Source organism: Micromys minutus, assembly GCF_963924665.1.
Source record: "Micromys minutus genome assembly, chromosome: 1".
Classification (NCBI taxonomy): domain Eukaryota; kingdom Metazoa; phylum Chordata; class Mammalia; order Rodentia; family Muridae; genus Micromys; species Micromys minutus.
Window position 1 is genome coordinate 113,037,092 of NC_137969.1, and position 15,236 is coordinate 113,052,327.

Below are 15,236 nucleotides of genomic sequence, written 5' to 3' on the forward strand. Positions count from 1 at the left end.
TCTGTATTACAGTCAAGGTTGATGCTACAGTGCCTATTGAGGACTGTGTAGGTGGCGAGCAGACGGTGAGAAATTTGGAGGTTGAAGTTATCGATGTATGCTGAATAAAATTTTGGGATAAATTATTTTTACCCCTTTTCACATCACTCAAACTGACATAAAATATATGTAGACAGGCCTTTATTTCCTACTTTCCTTCCATCCCTTTCTCCCTGCTTTCCTCTCTTTTTTCCTTCCTTCCTTCCTTTCTTCCTTCCTTCCTTCCTTCCTTCCCTTTCTTTCTTTCTTCTTTCTATCTTTGTTCTTTTACCCCCTGTGATGTATGTGTATGCATGTGTGTGTATGTGTTTGCACTGGTTGGTACACATGTATGTGTACACACATGAACACAAAGGCCAGGTCACAGGTCAATGTCAGTTGTCTTCAATTTTTCTCCACTTTAGTTTTTATAACAGGTTTTCTCACTGAACCCAAACCTCAACACAGGAGCTGATTTGGCAGCAGGCCGGAAGGCTCCTCCTGCCTCCACTTCCCCAGTGCTGGGATTGGAAGCACATGCTGACCAGCTTACACATGGCTGCTGAGATCCAAACTCTGCTCATGTTTGTGAAACAGCTGCATCACAGACCGAGCCATCTCCCCAGAACTCACTTTTCCTTCTGTTTCTTCTGCTTTCTTCCCTTTCCTCTTTTCTTTCTTCTTTTAATTCCCCCTTTTCTCTTTCTACATGAAATGTTGGCTAGTTTTCATAATTTAAGCAGGACTGTCTTAAACATCTGTACACAGCATGATATGTTAAAAAAGACACCAGCCCATAAATAAAATCACCAGAGTCCATGGTATATCATTCTTCTCCAGTTACTCCTATTTCTTGGGTATATATGTAGCAGGGTTTAGCATGATTTTTCTCTCTTTTTAATTATTACTGTCTAAGCTTCTATTTGATAATTTTCTCATTAACATTTTAGCAACAGAAAGTCAGCAGAAACTTATTTCTTGAATTACTTTTTCTGACCTTCTACAAAATGATAATTACAGAGAGAGAGAGAGAGAGAGAGAGAGAGAGAGAGAGAGAGAGAGAGAGAGAGAGAGAGAGAGGCCTAGAAAACTTGTAAAAAATAAGCTTATAAAGTAACTAAAACGATCCTTTCATGCTGGTGTTGATTTCAAAATTAACATTTGGTTCATGTGCTTCTAAAATAATCGCCGACCCTTACCTTGTGGACTTTCCACAGGAAATGAATACAGCAGAAATTACTTTGACCCACTGATGGAGGAGGAAATAAACTCAAGGCAGTGCGGGATGGAGGTCAGCAGACGGGGTGAGCTAGAATTAAGTATGTAATTTTTGTGTCAGAATATTCTCTTCCATTCATGAAAATGAGGTGGCAAAGATCACGCGGGCGGTTCCAGTTCCATTTCACATCTTACAATTTAAATGGTAGGTTTCAGCCGTACACCTGATGGGCAGAAGAGGAGGACGTGAGCTCTCAAGGACAGCCAGCCTGTGGGGTGAAAGATGTAGGGTCAGATTTCATCTGCTGCTTTGTGCATGGCTTGGGTGTGATGTGTCCCAGAGACATCGCACTTTGCAAATGCTCTGCTCTTGGAATTTTAAAGGAGCATCCTGCAGGCAAGCACGGACCCCAGCACTGTCTGTCCTCTTCAGGTTCTTCAGCCAGCCCAGAAAATGACAGCGGAGCTGGCAGCAAGGTTGAAAGCTCAGAGAAGAGACTGTCAACAAGTCATTCTTCTGTGGGCTTTTCAAGATTAGTTTCTTAATGTAACAAATCAAGGAGATGGTTTTTTTTGGGGGGGAGGGGATTGTTTTGTTTTTTGTCATTTCCCCTGGTGGTCAGGTTTTCCTCTGTCTTAAATGTTGTGTGTAAGCAAGCTACTGTCAGGCCAACAAGGTCTCCTAAACCTCTTATACCAATGGCGTTCCAGCTTAATTGTGACATACTGCTTCTAGGATCCTGCATACTTGTAAATTCCTGGGGGTGACGGATCGATCATTCCACATAACCTCAGCACCCAATGTTCTATTTGTAGTTTTCTAACATACTAAATATGACTACAGTTTGGTATTTGTAGACTAACACCAATAAGCTCATTGACTTCAAAGATTCTAGATCAGCATTCTTTTAAAAATACGGTTGTTACCCAAGGCTCTGACCCTACAAAGGCCCTGTTTGCATGCACACACTGATGGGAGAGTTTCCACTTGGGAGGAGTAGGGGTATTAGACTGTCATTCTTTGCTACCTTGAATCGGTTGTAATTTTTAATGCTGCTAGTTTTACTTTTATAAATATAAATTACTATTTAATCTGTCATTAACACATTGGTTATAAGTTGGCTGGTTAATCCCATAGCATGGTGAGACATTGTTGCCTCAAATGAAATTTCTGACATAAAATTTCCAGTGACAGAGCTTTAGCATTTACTAAATTTATACACCATTCATTCTTTTTTCAGGATCATTTCTATTTTCATGTGCCTGCACGAGTTTGTGCATATCATGTGTGCAATGAAAAGGTTCTTATATCTTCTGGAACTAGAGTTACATTCAGTTGTGAACCACAAGCCATAGGTGCTGGGAAGCAAACTCAGGTCTGTTGGAAGCACATGCTTCTAACTGCTGAGCCATCATTGCTCTCGGCCCCATGCCCCGTTCTTCATCACCGAGGTATGTGTAGAAACCAGCCAGTACCTCGAGGTGCAGCCTTGAATGTTCTCATTGTACTCTCAAAATAATTATGAACTAATTAGTTGTTAGACTTTTTAAAGTTCACAGAGCATAATTTATAACAAAAAAACCTTGCATAGAAATTATTCATCTTATCACTTCTTGGCCTTTTGGCTAATATCAAGTGTAGAAAATAGTAGTTTTAAGTCATCCTGTAAATAAAAATTATTTTTAGTAAAATAATTAAATATTTTATATTCATTTTATTTCACCATCGCTCCCCCTCAATTTGTGCTCATTCTTTTTTATCCCCAAGTAGTGTGAAATGTGTGATATTTTGTCTTTCTCTTTACTATCTTGTTTTCGTTGTGCCCATTTAGAATTGTCTTTCATCACAGTCTCCTCCTATCTTTTCCCTTCCCTTCTGCACATGTGTCTGCGTGTATATATGTGTGTCTGCATTTATGTATGTTTATATGTGTGTGTCTTTATGTGTATGTATGTGTGCATATGTGCATGTGTGTGTATCTGTGTGTGTATATATGTGTGTGTGTATATATATATATGTGTGTGTGTATATGTGTGTGTATGTGTGTGTATGTGTGTTTATATGTGTGTATATGTGTATATGTATGTGTGTATTCATTGTGCTGATTAGTTTTGTCACCTTGACACAATCTAGAGTTACCTGGAGAAGGGATATCAGTTGAAGATTTACCTTTATCAGATTGGACTGTGGGTATGTCTACGGAAAATTTTCTTGATTAATGACTGCTGTGGGAGGGTCCAGTTCACTGTGGGCAATGCCACCCCTGGGCACAGAGGACTTGTTGGGCTAAAAAGGGAAGCTGGATAAGCCATGGGAACAGCCCTCTAAGCAGGGTTCCTCTGTGGCTTCTGCTTCAGTTTGTGCTTCAGGTTCTTGTTTTCATTTTTCTCAGAGATAGATGGTGATGTGGAAATGTAGGCCAAATAAATCCTTTCTCTCTAAAGTTGATTTTGGTCAATGATTTATCATCACCCTCCCCAGCCAGGCACACATGTGTAGATTCAGCAGAAGAGAGGTGGGATGTGCTGCATGTCTTTCAGGGGTTGACTTGATTTACTTATCACAATGATCCTTAATTCCAGCCATTTTAAAAAAGTTTGAATCTGGTTGTAGTTATATAAATAAAAATAATATAAATGGAAAATTGTTTCCTAGGTCCTTACCACTGGGAAGATTGTGTACAAAATACTCTAGGGTCTATGAAGGGTACTGTGGGGAAATTGAAATCACTGTTCCTTAGAGTAAGGCTCAATCCAGATGACATAAACTATGTGTGCTAAATATCAAGTGTATATGTCTCAGTGGAAACTTGGGCTAGATTCTTACACATCAAATACAAAACAAAGGTTGTTTGACAAAACAGTTCTCACTGATGCTATCAAAACACACAATGTCAAGATGAGGGTTGAAAATCAGAGACAGTTTTTTACCTGTCCCTCAAGAGTCAGTGTGGTGAGATAGAAAGATGTATGGCAACTCAGCTCATTGAAAATGTCACAATGACCACTTGCAATAAATAAATAAATAAATAAAACACTGTCAGGCAAATGATAAAATCTCAATCTGTCAATTTCCTAAATATACCTAAGAGGTTAGGGTATACCCCAGTCACTACTGGGGAGGCAAGATAACCTAGTCATTAGTTTAAGCTTGTCTTTCAACCCTTAGAGAGCATAACATGCACCTTGGGAGTGTGAGGATCCTCTGGCTAGGAAGTATGTCTCCACAAGCTGTGCTAGAGGAACAGATTGTACACAGGTAAGTTCTGAGAAGCAAGATGTTGGCCAAGCATCCTTTACTAGAGTGCTTAAGTCCAGAAAGAATTTCAGACTTTAGATCATTTTTCAAATTATAGAATATTTATATATCTGTTATGGAATATTCTGGGAATGAAACCCAAGTTTAAATCATTATTTGTTCTGTACACATCTAATATCTGCGAGATAACTTACACAATGATTTTAGACATGGGTTTTATATAGACTTCTGTGCTTATATTATTGTGTCAATACATAACAGTTCTGGATTTTTAGTGTATTTAGGAATTCACATGTTCAGGTTGGGGATGTTCAACCTGAATCACTGCCTTCTCTTCCTGGCTATTATTGCCCAGCCCTTGTGGCTGATCTGGAGTCTGTTTCTTAGAGCAGGCAGGCCATTCCATGTCTACCATGTGGATTACTTTACTCATCACTGTGACTAAAGCTGAGGAAGTCACAGCATCACTTGAGGCAGCTGCTGCTCTTGCACTTGTAGTCAGGAAGCATCAAAAGATGAATGTCCTTCACTGCCAACTTTTCCTCCCCCTTATATTAAATCTGAGGTCCTAAGCCAATGGAAAGGTGCTGTTGACAATGCTCAGAAGTTTGTCTCCTAGGTAATTCTAGAACCATGGTAGCACAAAGGTGATGGTTACTGGATCAGCTTGCTTTACATTTCCTGTCCCATCCTGGAATCATGGGTCACATTATCTCCCTTCATAGTCACATAACTTTGCCCAACGTGAGTGAGTGATTGACCTGGATCCATTCTGCATGAACTTGACAATCCTAATCCTAAATTTTGTGGCCAATATGTCATCAATTAGGCAAATGTTCCTGAAGGCTCTGTGTGGGAAATGTCTCTGTGTCTTGGGTGGTTGGTGTATCTTTCATGAACTGACTGCATATGTATGCATATGAAAATGTGTGTGTGAGGAGAGAACAGCAGAGGGTAGTGCACTCAATTGTAGAAGTTTGTGATTTTTTGGAGTGTGGGTTGACAGGTTATAAACACAGATGAGCATTTCTATGAAGTTCAGGTAAGAAATGATGTTGCAGTCAAGTTCTACCTATGCAGAGCAGCAGGCTGAAATCTGAAGGGAGATTTCTATATTGAGTGTTACAGAGAAAACTTCTCTGAGAAATCTCAGCCTGTTCCATGAATTCTTTCAACCAACTGGTCCACCATATTTTGATGAGCCATTTGGTGTCCTTAGAATTTAATTGTTAGCCTCTCATCAAAGTGAACTGTTAAGTACCCAAAGGAAAAAAAAATAGCTTCACAGAAACTGGTCTGCCTAAGGAAGTGCATACCAGAGTCAAGCTGACACTTAAGATGAACCATCACAGGTTGCATTTAATCGTTCCATTACAATGATGCCTTATAAGGTGCTGAGATCTGTAGATTGGACTTGCTTAATGTCAAACCTTGGCTTCCATTTTTATTTCCCAGTTTTTTTTCTTGTCACTATCTAAGATGTTAGATGCCATTGGTTGCCATGATTGTTCGTTTCATAGCTTTATTTTCCACTAGCCCTTAGGTGGCCTTAGGATCTGGCACAGTACTTGACTCACAGGTGATGCTTAATGTCTATTTACTGACACAAAATACATCTTTATGAAAATAAAGATTAATGAAAGCTCGCATACTCTGTTCTCTCAGCACACCCATTGTGTGTCAAAGTTAGTAAGCACTGACCAAGTCAGACAACTAAGAAGAAGGCATCCTATGTTGAGTGTGTCCTGCAAAAGTAGCAGGAAGCTTGACTTAATGTTACTCTCATGATATTCCTTCTTCACAAGCAGGGGTATTGAGCTGTTGAATTTGGTGTAAGAAACTGTTCCCCAAATGTGCAGAGCTGTGAAGAGGCAGTCCTGGGATTTAGATAGAGATGTTGCTGTTACCAAGCCTGTGCCATGCTGTGTGCCTTCTGAAAAATAAAGATTCTATATAAATCTCAATGGGGTAGTAAGTACATCGGCATGGAATTCCTCATCTCCACATCGAATAGAGCTCACTGCTAACTTCCACATAAGATTTTTTATGAGCTATATATAAACTTTATACATTTTGTTACTGTCCCACTAAGAGTTATAAAGCATCAGGCAATACTTGTCTGAAGGCATGCTTCCATAACATGCAATCTACAAAGCAGACTGTTTCCCTCTGCTGTGATCTGTGCTGGCTCATGGCAAGGAAAGGAAATTTGTAGGTCACCTGATACTTGATCAGGCCATCTGGAGTGGACAAGGAGCAGGCGCTGCTAACTTTCTAGGTTTTTCTATGCCATTCTCTCCACTACCCCAGCTGCTCTAGCAGCACTCCAAGTCCCTGTCATAGCCAAACTGGGCTGCTCTTCTAGATAAGTCACTGCTGAGTTGTCCCATTCATGGACGGGAGATTTGCAAGTAACAGAATCAGAAAGGACAAATTAAAAATGACACAATAAGAATGTCACATAGTTTGACCTTAGAAGAACTTTGTGATTAAAATAGTGACTATGTATGTGCCTTCTGAGGGGAACAACATCCATCTAGGTGACATTTTAACCTTTAAGAGTTTTTAGTTGCAAATTTATCTGAACATCTAAATAGCACATGAGACCTTTGATTTCCTTTGTAAAGCCTGTAGATATGCAGTATATCACATTCACTTTGGCCAGGCTGTGGTTACCTCACTCCAAACTTAAAGATGACCATACATGCATACTCATGGACACACGCACACATGCACGCACGCATGCACACACAATGTGAAGGCATGGAAAAGTTTTCCACTTTCCAGTATTTTTCTATGATTTGGAAATGGAAGTGTATTTTCTGCTTACAACGTGTACCAAGCTAGCTGGATAGGGTATGCTGTAGAAAGTCCTGCTTTCAGATGGCCTAGGGCTAGAGTGTGAGTACCATTTACATAAATACGGGCAATTCTCTGCAAACAAGGTGGGCCAGATAATGTGCCCCTGTGTGTGGAGATCAGAGACTGCCTCAGAGACCTGGGATGGGGGAAGTGGGCCAAGTCTGCTTTGCCTTTCCTACCTACAGCCATATCCCAAGCTGGATTAGCCTCATATCCAATTCAAAGTAAGATGCTCATGACAACATATGACATTTAACACATGGGCAAAACCCATATGACTATCTCATGCTATGCTCAGGTAAAAGGAAAAATGGCAAAGAACACTTTGCCACTTTGAAGGATCACAGGAGGAACAAAGGAGGTTGTGACTTAGTGTTTAAACTGTAAGACTTCTGTTATCCTAGTATATTTTATAAGAAACAAGTTATTGGATTTAGATAATAAAACCCTCTTATTCCATACAAGGAAGAAGTGAAGTCATAGCTTTCTGTACCTACTTAGTGTTGAAACAATGAAGGAGAATGAGATTCTACATGTTCTTGGGGTCAACAGGTGGAAAGTCAAAGGCTGAGACGCTGGATCAGGACTCACTCAGATGTTCCAGTAAGAGCCTGGATACCCACAGAGAAGATGAGGAAGATGCTCCTTCATACACTGCAGAGGCTGAGAGGCGAGCTCAGAGAGGTGTCATTCTGCTTGCTGGTTCCCCATCAGGACAGGTCAGCAGTGAAAACATTTCTAAAGCTTTTGATGACTTGCTATTAAAATGGCAAGTTCAAATGTCAGCCCTACACAGCTGGTGTTGCTTCCTTGCTTACTAGAATGTGTGGCTTGATGTGTGACTCTCTGACACTGTTCCTATATTTCCACATACATTTAACCAGGCAGAAGTTATAACAATTACTGGTGCTGCCCGAACCTTTGCAAAATGTTGTTATACTTCACCTTATTTGAGTTTGTGTTGCAGTGATCACTTCTAGCAAAGTCGGAAGTATCTTCAACAGAAGCTCATCTGGGGTAAACTTATTTGGATGTAACAAAGACACTACTTGGAAATATTTGTAGAACACAGCATTAAGACACGAATATTCTGGGATCTGTGAGGTTGCCATGTGGAGATTTAAATTGCACATTATAGTTTCTGTGATGTCAGAGAGACCTACTTTGCTTGCCATGTCTGTCCTTTCTATAGATGGGTAATGTAATTTCATGGCAAGCTCTGCTCCATGAATGTTGCTTTTATCTAGTCTCCTAGACATGAGTCCCACATGTGTCACTCTAGTGTGTGTGTGTGTGTGTGTGTGTGTGTGTGTGTAAAATGTATGATGATTCAGAAATTTCATCTGATGAGACAGATTTTTCACAGTAATACCTTTAATAATATTAGTGAGCTGAAATATCATTGACTTTAATAGTCAAAGGCATTGCTTAGTTGGAGTGGGCAGGTGGCACTCTCTAATCAGGAGTGGGGCAAGTCCATAATGGTGTCTAATTTATTCCTTTGTACCACTTAGAGCTGAACATGCTGGGTCCATTAAGGGTATGTCTATTTTGAGCTTTCTCATGTAAGTGACCTGAATTAACAAGTACATCCAGAGCCTCCTAAGAGTCTAGTAGTGGGTTGAATTGTGTCCTCTAAGAGTCCATTCAAATCCTGCCCTCCAGTCTCTGCACATGTGATCTAATGCAGAGCAGACATACAGGATTTGGGGTAGGTCCTTAACCCAATGACTGGTGTCCTTTTAAGAGAAAGAGAATGGATTTGAGACATAAGCACATGGAGGGGACAAGCTCTGGAGTGACATGCTTATCAGCAAAGGAAGGTGTGATGGTTTGAATCGGAATGACCCACAAAGACTCATGTGTTTGAATGCTTCATTTGAAAAAAATGACACAATTAGAAGGTGTTGCCTTGTTGGAGGAAGCTCATCACTAGTAGGTGGATTTTGAGGTCTCAGAAGTTCAAGCCTAGACTCATTTGCTCACATTTACAAGAAGATCTGCTACTTATGGATCAAGATGAAGAACTCTCAGTTTCTTCTCTAGTATCATGTCTGCCTGTTCACAGCCATGCTTCCCACCATGATGATAATGGACTAAGTCTCTGAATCTGTAAGTTGATCAAAATGAAGTGTTTTTATTTATAAGAGTTGCTATGGTCATGATATCTTTTCACAGCAATAGAAACCCAAACAAAGACAGAAAGCTAAGAATGGCCATCAATTACAAGAAGTTAAAAGATATGGAAAAATTATTCTCCTATAGGCCTAAGAAGGAAGCGATTACAATTCCTTGATTTTAAACCTCTGGCTGCCTAAATAGTGAGACAATAATTTTTTGTCATTTAAAACTAAAGAGTTTGTGATAATTTGTGAGTATCCATGTGTACCTATCCTGTTGTTGTTGTTGTTGTTGTTGTTGTTGTTGTTGTGTGTGTGTGTGTGTGTGTGTGTGTGTGATGTAGTGTGCACTTATATACTTGGAGTCTTGAGGTTTATTCTTAATGTCTTTCTTCAATTACTCTCTACTTTTATTTTTTGAGATATGGTCTCTCACTGAAACAAAAGCTCATAAAGTTTTCTAGCCAATGAAATTCAAGGATTTTGCCTGTTATAGACATGTGTAGATTTTTACATAAATTCTAGAGGCTTGGATATAGATCCCTGAGCTTGCATGGTAGACACTTTACTGACTGAGCAAAGATAGTCTTTAAAGGAAGCAACAAGATAACCCATATTCTAAGCTGACATTGCATGAGGGAAGCTTTGCTGCTTCAATAATTTATAACAGTGGTGTCTGTCTTTATGAGCTAAGATATAAAACAATTCTTAACCTGTGGGTATACTACACCTTTACGGGTCAAACGACCTTTTCACAGTGGTCACCTAAGACCATCTGCATATTATAATTATATATTTACACAACAATTCATAACAGGAGCAAAGTTACAGTCATGAAGTAGAAACAAAATTATCTTAGAGTTGGGGTCACCACAACATGAAGAACTGTATTAAGGGGTTTCAGCATTAGGAAGGTTGAGAACCACTAATAAATGAACATTGAGGTGAAATGGGACATTAAACATTGCCTTTGTGTATGAAATTTGGTTTACGTTATGTTTTTGTGAGATGTAAATTGTGTGAGGTCAAAAGCTCACGTGTCAATTTTATTTTTCTAGCATGTAGTACCAATTCAGGTGAGTCAAAGTACTTCGGGTTCTCAAGATGGCAATCCCGATCTTTTATGATGTCATTTACATCTATTAACTGTGAGAGGTAAACTGAGAACCACAGTGTCCATGTGCGAGCATGCTACAAGGCTTTTATATAAAGGGCCAGTATATGGCAAAGCTAGTAGAAACAAAACCCAAGCTTGCTTGGTTTCCACTTGCCTGTAGTGAGAAGATATAAATACATTCATGAGAAACAGAATGTGTCATAGAGGTGGCTCTTTCCTGAACCCTCTACCAGTAAAACCTATGATCCTCTCCTAATCTCTGTGCCTTAACTTTTGCATGAAAGAGTTAGGTGTGTTGGCACAATACTGAAATCCCAGCACTTTGGAGAAGAATGAAAAGGGTTACAGGTTATATAGTGTGTCTGAGGCTAACCCACACCACAGGAGACTCCTGTCTCAAAAACAACATAACTTACATATACGTTTGCTTAAGGCAATTGATTAAATGACTGGAAAGGAAATAATGTAATAAAAACATGGTCAGAGTCATGTTGGCAAAGATGCCAACTTTGTAGTCAGAACTCTTGTGGAAACATAGCCAGGCCTCTTATAGGGTGTTGGTTTGTATATGAGTCACTCTATTTTGCTGGTCTCAGTAATTTCATCTGGAACTTGAAGACTTGATAGTTTGTATATGAGGGATGACAATTCTAAAGAATCTCACAGGGCAGGTTCTGTTTGAATCGCAGGGGACACCACAGAGAAAAGTTTCTAGGGCCTGCTCTGAGCCCAACATACATATTGTTCTCAGGTGCATTGTATCAGGATTCCCATGGATATAGAAGAATGTATTACATAAAGGAAGAAATCTTCAGTTGGGTTACATCTTTAGTTCTGATGGCTTACGGAGTCACGGGTAGGAGTGTTAGATGTTCAAGTGTCTCGAATTAACGTCTTCCATTTTTCATGAGTTGTTTATACCTTTTTGAAGGCAGGAAGTAGCCCACCTGTTTATTTTAATGGGGAACTCATAGCTGACAAGCATTTGACGGAGCTCTGGAGTAGAATGAATCTCAGCTGAGGTGAGGACGGTTATGGACATCAGTGATGTTGTTGAAGATGTTTTCTGAGCCTTTGAGCTACGAGCCTTCTCCTTTGTCTATTCCTGCTATTCTCAGATTTGGTCATTTCATAGTGTCTGAATTTCCTAGATTTTGTGTCATAAAATTTTTCAATTTTGCACTTTCTTTGCCATATTAATTTCTTCTATTGTATCCATTATGTCTGTAATTCTCTCTCCATCACTTATATTCTGTTGGTGATACTTATGTTTTTAGTCACTGTTCCCTTTCCTAGGTTTCCATCTCCAGGACTGCCTCACCTTATGTTTTCTTGTTTCTGTTTCCATTTGGAGGTCTTGGACAGTTTCACTGATATTCTTCATCTGCTCGATTGTGTTTTCCTGTATTTCTTTATATATATTTGTTTCTTCTTTTAATGCTTCTACCTGTTTAAATGCATTTTCCTATATTTCTTTAAGAAATTTACTCATTTCCTCTTTAAAAGCCTTTATCATCTTTGTAAGATTGGATTTAAGATCGTCTTTTCATGTTTCAGTTTCCTTTGGCTTGCTGTAGCAAGATAGTTGGGCTCTGGTGGTGCCACGTTGACCTGCCTCTTGTTGATGTTACTCTTACACTGTCTTTTAGGCATCTTGGTTTTCTTGGTGTTGGCTAGATGATTCTGATGGCAGCAGGACTTCATGAGAATGGAGGGGTCAGAAAATGAAGGCTAGGAGACCTGACTCAGCTGGCTATGCTTCTGGTGGACATTACTATAAAGGGATTAGTGGGGGAATGTTCTAAACTGGTAGTTATTGGGGCCTCTATGGGCTTCCTCTTCCGTCTTTGCTCCAGTTAAACCAGACTGGGAGAGAATTGATGGGGTGGCTTTCTAAGCTAGGTATTCTTGGGGACCCCTGCAGGTATCTATGGGGAATCAGAAAGCTCTTAGGGCTCTGCAAGACTCCTCAGGACCAAAAAGCAGGATCACTATTGGAGGTTAGGGGACAACATGCAGTTCACACCTTTGCTGGCTGTGCTCCAGCAGAGCAGACTGAGAGAGGGTATTCTTAGGGCTCCGCAGGCTTTCAGAGAGAAAGGGATGGTTAATATTTCTGTATTAATGTTCTCCAGTGCAGTTGAGGTGTAATTATGTGGAGGATTATGATATGGTCTGATACTTCATGAATGTTATTTAAGCTGGCATAAAATAAAAACCCTTAGTAAAGCAATAGTGTACATTAATCATGTATCCACTGACACAATTCTAAACAATGTGCACCACAGAATCATTTGAATGGAGAATCTTATGGCCTCCATCTTGCAGAACAGCAATCAAAGGCATGGGTAGGGTGAGTAACTTGAGATGGTTTTAGAGCTTGTATGTTGTTGAGCCAGGATGTAAACCTAGGTAATTTTACCCACTCCGATACACTGCTAATTTTATATGCTATATGCTAATAATAGCCTATAGCATTTTAACAACAGCTTCTTCACCAAAAGCCTCTCCTTCTTTTCATTTAGCACTTTATATTTCAAAGGATTTGATGTGTGAGGCTAAAGGAGCATCATTGCTACCCTTTATGTTGTTCTGCAATGGGATATAGACCAAGACAGTCTATGAGACAAGTGATCACAGCAATTCAGATTATAATTGATGAAACATACTTGAGTTCTCCAGAGAAATAGAATGGTATACACAGGCACATGCATATACATGCCTACCCACATAAACATAAACATCTATGAAGACCTGCAGTGTGGACTGGCTCACAAAGTCATGGACACAGAGATATCTGCAGGTTGTGCCAGTGGGGCTGATGTTATCAATCCTGATTCTTGTTCAAAGACTTGAGAACCAGAGAAGTTGGGAGGAGCAGTGGTGTGTGTCTTGAGGTTCAAAATGCAAGTAGGAGTTCTCAAGACTGAGAGCACTATGGATGTCTTAGCTCTAATAGAGAGTGAAACTGGTCTCTCTCCCTTTAATAGAGAGTGAAATTGGTCTCTCTTCCCTTATGTTGTGCTCACACCCTCAGTAGATTAGATGATATCAGCCTATCCTGGTGAGCTCAAAGACTTCCTGCTTGGCTCCAATTCAGATGTGAAACTTTTCTGTAAATACCTTCAAAGACCTTCCTAGACAATTCTTCCTCTTGCCTGGGCATCCCATAGCCCAGTCACCCTGCCAAGTAAAACTACCACACACCAAAGAAAACAAATTTAAGACAATCTTATAAAAGGTCAAAGATCCAGTGGCATTTCTAGCAGCTAAATTATTAAAAAATGGTCAAGAAAAAACTATTAATTTTTTAAACTTGTAAAAAATCATATCATTTTGAATTGATCACAGCTGTGGACAATTATGGAGAAGAAGGTAATATTTCTCCATATATAGTTACTATGTGTATGATGAAATCAAATTTACCTTCTTCATGTTGTCACATGTAGATTCTCTTATTCTTAGGCTTAGTAGCTTTTTACTGTTGTATATATTGTGGCACACTTTTTATCCATTTGATCCCAGATGGACAGGTTGGCTATGTTCATGTCTTGGCTTTTGGGAATGGGGCTACAATGAGTAGGAGGGTACTGATATCCCTATGGGACACTGGCCCTGTACAATTTCAGTACAGACACAGGTAGGGAACTGGGTCACATAGACTGTTCATTTTCAGTTCTCCCTCTCCCTCTCCCTCTCCCTGTCTCCCTCTCCCTGTCCCTCTCCCTTTCTCCCTCTCCTTCTCGCTCTCTCTCCACTTCTCTCTCTCTCTCAGTACATCCTCATCTTTGATGTAGCTACATTCTTTTCAGCATTTGTTGTTTTCACATATATGTGTGTGTGTGTGTATATCATATGTATAAGTATATGTATACATATACATACAAAGTATTCCTTTGATAAATATCTTTTGAAATTCCTTTACTTATTTTTAGACTGGATTACTTGCTTTCACAGTGTTAAGGTATTCAGTGATGTTGGACATTTTCAATACTGACCGTTTGTCAGGTGCATGGTTTACAAATGGTTTCTGTAACTGTGTGAGCTGAGTCTTCCATTCTTTGTTCTGTTTTCATGCAGATGGTCTTAAGTTGGGTGCAGTCCTTTTCATCAGCTTTGCCTTTGCTGTTTACACTTTTAAAGTCACACAGAGAAAAACCAGTAAGACCAGGAAAGCAGTTTTTCCTTAACATGCTTTCTTTTGAATTTATTTTTCTCATTAATTTTAATTTACTTTACATCCAGTTTCTCCTTCTTCCGCTCTTCCCAGTCCTTCTCTCTCACCTCCCCACCCTGTCCACCCCCTCCTTCCTTTCTCCTCAGAAAAGCGGAGGCCTCTCAGGAATACCAACCAGCCTTGACATGTCAAGTTTCAGTAAGACTATCTCCTATGGAGGCTAAGAACAGCACAAGTGGCAGCTCATGCTGGTGAGGATGTGGAACAAGGGGATCACTCCTCCATTACTGGTGGGAGAGCCACTTTGGATATCAGTTTGGTGGTTTCTCAGAAATCTGGCAATATATCTACCTCAAAACCCAGCTACACCACTCCTGGACATATGCCCCAAGTATGCTCCACCATAGCCTAATGACACAGGTGGAACTATGTTCATAGCAGCTTCTTTTGTAATAGCCAAAACCT

General features: G+C 39.8%; 1 protein-coding gene across 1 annotated transcript in view; it reads left to right on the forward strand.

The window, feature by feature from the left end:
* Positions 1 to 15,236, forward strand: part of LOC308438465 (uncharacterized protein) — a gene marked incomplete at both ends in the record, with an annotated part of 253,517 nt that overhangs the window by 20,379 nt on the left and 217,902 nt on the right. The window contains 2 exons of the mRNA XM_080939852.1: positions 1,236 to 1,322; positions 7,910 to 8,076. Of these exons, the coding sequence (XP_080795978.1) occupies positions 1,236 to 1,322; positions 7,910 to 8,076 (254 nt within the window). The remainder of the gene's footprint in view (positions 1 to 1,235; positions 1,323 to 7,909; positions 8,077 to 15,236) is intronic.